The 8640-nt window shown below is 47.7% G+C and overlaps 1 protein-coding gene across 7 annotated transcripts in view; it reads left to right on the forward strand.

Annotated features, from left to right (window-relative positions):
- Positions 1–6172, forward strand: part of CREBBP (CREB binding protein) — a 104129-nt gene extending 97957 nt beyond the window's left edge. For all 7 annotated transcript variants that reach the window (XM_064520534.1, XM_064520537.1, XM_064520533.1 and 4 more), the window contains one exon: positions 1800–6172. In XM_064520534.1, coding sequence (XP_064376604.1) covers positions 1800–3968 — 2169 coding nt within the window. In that variant the 3' untranslated portion in view covers positions 3969–6172. The remainder of the gene's footprint in view (positions 1–1799) is intronic.
- Positions 6173–8640: the final 2468 nt, after the last annotated feature.

Here is an 8640-nt window from a genome sequence, read left to right on the forward strand (position 1 = left end):
AAAATTGTTGAATGAGTGCAGCGTAGTCTGTACACTGGAATTTAGTGCAGGGTTTATGGTGGAAGAGCTTTAATTAATCCCTCTGAGGAAAGCATTGAGCAGGGCTTCTTGAGGCAAGACTTCAGGAGACAGATCTATACACTAAGAGAATTTAGCAGTGGAAGGAAGTATGACCTTTAGGTTTCTTCTGGCTAATTCTGTGTAAGGGAGTGACCTTTCTCTAGCAAGAAAGCACAGGGCAGTGAAAATGGGGGCATTTGAGCTGAGCAAGTTTTCAGATAAGTATCTTTCTTAACATGAAACTTGAACTCTATTTAAGGGTCACTTTAGAGATAAAAAAATAAAAATTCAGGGTAGCAATTAGTAATCAGTAATTACACTAAGAATAGTCAAGTGAACAGCAAAACCCTGATTTATAAGCACTTATGGTAGGTTTGTCTTAACTATTATCTCTGAGCTAGGTTTAGTTCACTAGCATGTAGATGCAGTCAAATAGGGCTCGGAGGGGTTCCACGGAGGTGTCCCCTCTGTCCCTCTGCCACGGAGAAGGGTCACTTAAACCTTCAGTGACAGATGCTTGACTTTTTTAAAGCTACATGTGCTCTTCAGTAATCTCTTCTGATGCATAACTTTTGAGGTTAGATTTTAAGAAAATACTAAGCAGCTGCCACGTTTAAAGCTACAGGCAGGTTTTTAGGACGGTATGTACTCTCACAGTGGAAGTGGTAAAACAAGGTTCAGTCCTGGGAGAGGATTCATTGTAATGTTGATATGTTTGGGAATTTTATCAGCCCAGGCTCTGGCAATCTTTACAAACAGCTCATTGGAGCTTTGCTTGGTGTGCTGCTGAAGGAAAAAAACGAGTTAGGCAGAGATTGCACTGTACCAAACTAGAGCTTTCTCGAAAGCTTCATCAGTAGGCCCTGTGTGTGCATGTGCTAATTCAGAGATCCAGACAGCCACTGCCCAGGTTTTATAAGGGGGAATGGATTCAGCCTCTCTTCCCTTCCCTTTATACAGCTGCAGTCAAAGGTCTTAAAAACTTTTGTTCTGTCCCCTCCATATGCCGTACCACTGGCTTCTCTCTGTGCTGTGGTTCTCAGTTGTGGGCCCTTAGTTCATGATGTCAGACTGTACAGAAAAGGTGCTTGTTGTCTTGGCTGTAGTCAGCTCCATTTCTGCGCAGTGGAAGGGAGTAGTTCCAGGTATCCTTCTCTCATCATTCATTCTCACACCACACAGTGATTTTGGGGGCTGTCTCATCACACAGTGAGCTGATCGAGGTCAAAAATAGCCTTGTTAAAAGAAGTACCATGGACAAAAGGGTCTGTGGAAGTGCAGTCTCGGAGGAGATGAAGCCCGTGCGAATCGAGAGGGGCATTTGAGTGTCATGACGCCTGTGCCTAGAACGCTTGCCACTTGCACCAGTACTCTTGTGTTGAGATCTCTGATCCTTGAGTGATAAGTTTGTCTTCTCTACATCATCAGCAAATTTGCTGTCTCTTGAGCTAACCTAAGCCTCCAGTCAGAGGTTGCTGGTCCTCCTTGTACCTTAGCTGACAGAGAAGTAAATAGTTCCCATCCTTCAAAGGCAAAAACAAAAACTCAAACCCTGTGGGATGTTTTAACTTAATAAAATGAAGGCTAAGTTACACGCCTGATCTGTACCCGCTGAAAGCCAAAGCAAGCTTCTGCCACAGGCTTGTGTTGCACACTCAGCACCACTCTTACTCTTGAGTTCTTTTACTGATAGAGTTAATGCTCTAGACCACTAAACTCTGGACTTTCTTTGCTTTCAGGACTACGACCTCTGCATTAACTGCTACAACACTAAGAGCCATGACCACAAGATGGTTAAGTGGGGCCTGGGTCTGGATGATGAGAGCAACAGCCAAGGAGAGCAACAGTCAAAGAGCCCCCAGGAGTCACGTCGACTGAGCATCCAGCGCTGCATTCAGTCCCTTGTCCATGCCTGTCAGTGCCGCAATGCAAACTGCTCATTGCCATCCTGCCAGAAGATGAAACGGGTTGTCCAGCACACCAAGGGCTGCAAGCGCAAGACCAATGGTGGCTGTCCAGTGTGCAAGCAGCTCATAGCTCTTTGCTGCTACCATGCCAAACACTGCCAAGAGAACAAATGCCCTGTGCCATTCTGTCTCAATATTAAACACAAGCTTCGACAGCAGCAGATCCAGCATCGCCTGCAGCAGGCGCAGCTCATGCGCAGAAGGATGGCTACCATGAACACCCGAAACGTGCCTCAGCAAAGTTTGCCTTCTCCTACCTCAGCAACGCCTGGTACCCCTACACAGCAGCCAAGTACACCGCAAACACCACAGCCTCCTCCCCAGCCCCAGCCTTCCCCTGTAAGTATGTCACCAGCTGGCTTTCCCAGTGTGTCAAGAACTCAGCCCCCTACTACTGTTTCAACAGGAAAACCTGCAAACCCAGTTTCAGCACCTCCACCTCCGGCTCAGCCTCCACCGGCTGCCGTGGAAGCGGCTCGGCAGATTGAGAGAGAAGCTGCCCAGCAGCAGCAGCAGCTCTACAGGGTCAACAACATTAACAATGGTTTGCCTCCTGGTCGCCCAGGGCTAGTAAACCCGACGGTGGGTTCAGTGAACCAGATGCAGCAAGTGAGCATGAATGTACCCCGATCTAACCCCGTAAGCGGCCCAGTGATGTCCAACATGCAGCCCGGACAGTGGCAGTCGCCCCCGATGCCACAGCAGCAACCGATGCAGCCAGGGATGGCGAGACCAGTTATGCCAATGGCAACACCGCAAGCAGTGGCTGGGCCAAGGATGCCAGGCGTGCAACAGCCGCCGCGGAGCATCCCCCCAAATGCACTTCAGGACTTACTGAGGACCTTGAAATCACCAAGTTCTCCGCAGCAGCAACAGCAGGTTCTTAACATCCTTAAATCCAACCCTCAGCTTATGGCAGCTTTTATAAAGCAAAGAACAGCCAAATACGTGGCTAACCAGCCTGGGATGCAGCCACAAGCAGGCATACAGCCCCAGCCTGGGATGCAGCAGCCGCAGACTGGCATGCAACAGCCGGGCATGCACACTCAGCCAGGACTGCAGAACATGAATGCAATGCAAGCAGGAGTGCAGAGACCGAGTGTTCCTCCCCAGCAGCAAGGGATAGGAGGTATGAATCCCCAGGGACAAGCGATAAACATTATGAACCCCGGCCACAACCCTAGCATGGCAAACATGAGTCCGCAGTATCGAGAAATACTGAGGAGGCAACTACTGCAGCAGCAGCAGCAACAGCAGCAGCAGCAAGGAGGGGCTGGCATGGCAGGAGGGATGGCAGGACACAACCAGTTCCAGCAGCCTCAAGGACCAGGAGGTTACCCTCAAGCCATGCAACAGCAACGGATGCAGCAGCATATATCGATACAGGGGGGGTCCATGGGACAGATGGCTCAGATGGGACAGCTGAACCAGATGGGCCAACCCGGCATGGGGGCGGACGGCACTCCCAACATCCAGCAAGCACTGCAGCAGAGGATCCTGCAGCAGCAGCAGATGAAACAGCAGATAGGGTCCCCAGGCCAGCCTAATCCCATGAGCCCACAGCAGCACATGCTCTCAGGACAACCGCAGGCGTCTCATCTCCCTGGCCAGCAGATCGCCACCTCCCTCAGCAACCAGGTGCGGTCCCCAGCACCCGTTCAGTCTCCCCGTCCCCAGTCCCAGCCACCACATTCCAGCCCGTCACCAAGGATACAGCCCCAACCGTCACCTCATCACGTCTCTCCCCAGACTGGTTCCCCCCACCCAGGACTCGCAGTCACTATGGCTAGCTCCATGGATCAGGGACACTTGGGCAACCCAGAACAGAGTGCAATGCTTCCACAACTAAACACCCCAAACAGGAGTGCGTTGTCTAACGAATTGTCTCTGGTCGGTGACACCACCGGAGACACATTAGAAAAATTTGTGGAGGGTTTGTAGCATTATGGGAGCATCACTTTTTTCCTTTCGTGTTCTTGGACATTTTGTACTGAAAATTCAGACATCTGGGTTGTTTTGAATCCTGGATGGAACTGCTGCTTCCTACACGTGGAAGAATGAATTGCTGTTTAAAGAAAAAAACAATACAAAGAATATATTTTTTTGTTAAAGCCAGGCGGTTAAAATATCTGGTCTCTTTTGTGGGTTTTTTTGGTTTTTATTTTTTTGTTGCTGTTGACTCATACCTTTTTTTTAATGGGGAAAACAAGTTCATTATATTCATATTTTTTATTTGTATTTTCAAGACTTTAAACATTTGCGTTTAAAAGAAGAAAAATAATATTCAGAAACTGTTTCCTGAAATAATGCAACATTATAATGTATCCCGGTAACTTTGACACGTTGCGGGAAGATTTTTTTTCTATAGTGAACTCTGCAGGCGTTTGAAGTATTACCCCTGGAAAGATAGGAATTGACTCTTGCACACAAAAACACACATTGGCCAATGCCAAAATCCTTGTCTTGCAGATGTAGAAATTGTTGCTTTGTTTCTCTGATAAAACTGGTTTTAGATGAAAATAGGGATGATCACTCTTAGACCGTGCTGATTTGAATAGAGAAGAAGCATTCTTTTCTTTCTTTCTTCTATGTGAAACTTGAAATGAGGAAAAGCAATTCTAGTGTAAATCATGCAAGCGCTATAATTACTATAAATAAGAAAATCCAAGAAGATTCAATCACTGTATAGAATGGTAAAAAGAAAAAAAAGCTCATTTCTTACTTATAATATCATATTGTTAAATAAACTGTGTGCAACAGACAAAAAGGGTGGTCCTTCTTGAATTCATGTACATGGTATTAACACTTAGTGTTTGGGTTTTTTGTTATGAAAATGCTGTTTTCAACATTGTATTTGGACTATGCATGTCTTTTTTCCATTGTATATAAAGTATTGCTTAAAATTGATATAAATTACTGAAGTTTTTAACATGTATTCTGTTCTTTAAAATCCATGTAAGAATGTTTAAGGTTTTTATTTATTTATATATTTTTTGATCATGTTCTTTGTAAGACATGGCTATGGATATTCACTCATTACACAGAGCAGCCAGAGGCATTGATAGCAGTGGCACGATACATGGAGTATTGTAGGTAGCATGTCTGTTTTACAACACCCTTTAGTGATTGTTTCCTTTTCGGGGAGGGCGAGGAGAGGGGAATGGTTCCCATAGATTTAATGCTTACAGGTGTTCATCCGTAAGGGTTAACTGGAATAAATTATTAATAGCCGTTGCTTTTTAAAAACTGCATTAATTTAGAGAAGGATCACCAATGAAAGGAAAAATAGAAAGTACTGAGTTAATTTTAGGCTAATTTATTTAGTCTACAGTAAAATATGAACCTATTGACTTTAACACTATTTTTCTGCTGTTAACTCTGAGTCTAGATTTGAGGGTTGTCTGTGGAATAAAAAATAACAAATCATGTACATGTTCCCTTTAATATCCTGTCACCATGCCCTCCTGTTCCTGGCATACTTGCCCCTCCTCCTCCTCCCAATGAATGACTCGCTTGGAGTTAAAATCCAGGGAAACTTTCCCCGTGTAGGTGCGAGTTAACACCACGCCCAGCCTCAAACTCCATCACTCCAACCTGAGCCTTCCCGGTTACATGCAGCTCCGATGGGATTTGCCACAAACCCAGCAAAAGAGCGCAGCCGGCGGCCTGGGCACGCCTGGCGTTACGCTCGCGCTTCCTCCAGCGTTACGTTCGCGGTGGACAGCATTGGGGGAGGACGGGGGAGAAGAGCGAACCATTTGCCTTTCGAAAGGAGACGTTTTAGCCCCATACTGTGAAAAGCATAGTGCGCCGTGGCGCTACTCAAGTCGTTTTAACTGCTGAGGGTCTCTGCTTAAACTTTTCTCGCAAATCTTAACTATTGTATCTTTTTCACCACCATCGGATTCATCTGCCCACGCAATTGTCTTCAGCAATTCAAGATGTCAAAATTTTGGGCTGGGGTGAGGTCAGTGAACACTAACCCAAAGCTTGTCCAAAAGAAATTGCTGTAAACAAAAAAAAGATGGAAAGCCCTGATGCTGTGTCTCATGCTGTGTACTTAAAAGAGGAAAAATACTATATTTGTGATCAAAAAGAGGAAACTTGAAATGTGCTGGTGTTTCTAATAAAAGCTGGTAAAACTGCTTGGATTGAAGGATGGTTCCCATTGGCTGGTGCCCGGTAGGATCAGCAAAGTCTGACACCCGAGGTTAAGAAAACTGCTAATATATGCAAATAATGTCCGTTTTTTAAATGTTGGTGCTGCTTCTGAACTTGAATAAGCCGAGTCTCGTATGGAGCACAGAGGTGGTGCGGCTCCCGTGCTGCAACGCGCTTGGGTTCCACCTCTTGGGGAAGAGGAGAGAAGAGACCCGAGGGGAAGCACACGCTGGCGTTCTTCTAGGCACAGCTTAGCTCTGAAATACGGTGGGAGCACAGAGCAGGGGATAGGTTTACGTCTGATGATGTCTGTTTGCTGGAGCAATTCTTTTCAATAAGAGTAGGTGTTTTACCAGGGAGAGGAGTGAAGCGCAGAGGTGAGTAGGGCTGAGCGTGGACTACAGCCCCAGGCAGAGGTCTCAGTCCCATCTTCCTTAAATTTCTTTACAAAATTCAGTATGTCTAAAGGCTGGACTGGCTCCTGATTTTTCAGGTTCTTGCCTGTAACTATTTTGCTGGGGGTTGCAGTGGTGATAAGCAACAGCATCCTGGAAACTTGAAAATTTGCGGTATAAGAATGCACTGGAGATTGGTGCAGGAGCTTTATCACCAGAGGTGGTGGCTAAGACCAACCTTCCCTGTTATGAACAAATTCCTTAAGTTTGCAGGGAAGGAAGGTGCTTAAATCTGAACGCTGAGCCGCAGCAACTTGGTTCTCTGCTTTTCTTTGCCTTCAGCTCTATCAGGCTGCTTTCTGCTGCCTTGTTAATCGCTGATACAGCAGCAGGCTGAGAGTGCATTTCTTGCTGCAGATGCGCCAGCTGAGGTTAATGTTGGTTGCTCATCTCTACCCACCAAGCAGAGATCTGCCCACAGCACTGGTGCGAATGCTCCCCACTCTTCTTTTCCACCTGGGTGCTTTAGACTGAAGGCGTTAGGGTCTGATGCAGCCGTGGGTCTGGGGAAGAGATGCCTTCTAGCAGGAGATGCAGACTGGGGACAGTAACCCTATCAGTCGCTATATTTGAAGCTAGAAGTGGGTACGTGTCCACAGCCTTAGCAGTGTACTTGTTCCGAGGAGTTGGTGGCAATACACAGCGACAAATGAAGGCATTTCATCGCTTACAAGGTCATTTGGGCTAGGCTGTGGACATGCTTCTTCCGTGGTGCTTCTTCCAGGACAGATTATGACTGATGGTTTTCTCAATGCTCCGAAGATGTAGCAACCTTTGTACAACACTGCTAGTTGTGGGGGGAATGCTGTACGGTAGGCAGGGTCCTGCGTACAGGCTGTCTACAGGCTGGTTGTGCTTCCTCTCCACAGATGGGAAGTTTAAATTGGCGTGGCTCTGCTGGCCCCCCGCGTGCTACTGGGGACAGCGTTGGAAGACGGTCAGTGCCAGCCAGCGGACAGTCAAAATGAGTCCAAACAGAGTGGAGGACCTGTACCAGCTCTGCAGTGCTTCCCTGCAGGTCAAAATGGACCCGGGCAGGAGGGGGATTTGGGGCAAGGCACGATGGGAGGAGGATTTGGGGCGTTTCAGCAACAGGCACAAGAGTTACAGTGCGGTGGAGGTGCAGGGCAAAGCCCAGGAAGGCTCTGGGGTTAGCTGGTGGTGGTAATGAACACGGTAGCAGAAGAGAAGTGTTTAAACTGGCTGAAAAGTCATTTTGGTTCTGGCCACAGCGCAGGGAATTAAAGGAGGGATTGGTTTCTTCCACTGGAGCTACAGCCCAGCCAAAGGGTGCTGGGGAAGTGATGCAAAGGCTCGTGCTGGGCTTGTTGCACCTACCATCCAGCGCAGCACAAAATCCGTCATGTGCAAGTGTTTCTTAGATGAAAACCAAAGTACAACGTGTGAAACACCGTAGTCCCACAGATAACAGTTGCGAGCATGAGTGAATTGCTGGTGTAACTTTTCTAGTGAGTTCCCCCAAGCGTAGGAATTAAAGTTGTCTGTTATGTGCTCGCTGCGCCTTCTTGAAAGGCCCTTGTCTCCCCTGTCTGGAAGCGGTTTAGCGCTCACTGAGATGAGACCCGCTCAATCTTATTTTTAGCTGTGGTGCTCGCTCAGGCCAGGCTTTGCTCTCGCACATGTTCCAAGCTCTGCTCTCGGCGGAGCCCTTTATTTCCTCTCTCGCCCCTGCGCCGTCCAAAGCCTTTCCCCAATGCCTCTGGCCTTGTCAGGTGTTAATCCTCTCTGTTCACGGCAGACCTGGGAGACGAGGAATTTCAGAGGAACGGGGAACCGAGATACTAAGCAACGTGCCCAAACCCAGGCCGGAGACCTGGCTGAGGTGCAGCACGCGGGGTTTCCCGAGGCCTGTCCTAACCCAGCACCTCCTTGTCCATGGTCTTCATCCCCGTGTCGGGGGAGGCTGGCGGAGACCTGGTGCACTGAGCTCTGCCCATCGCATTAGCCGAGCTCATCCAATAACCAGCTGTATGAAG

Source organism: Dromaius novaehollandiae, chromosome 14 (genome assembly GCF_036370855.1).
Source record: "Dromaius novaehollandiae isolate bDroNov1 chromosome 14, bDroNov1.hap1, whole genome shotgun sequence".
Lineage (NCBI taxonomy): Eukaryota > Metazoa > Chordata > Aves > Casuariiformes > Dromaiidae > Dromaius > Dromaius novaehollandiae.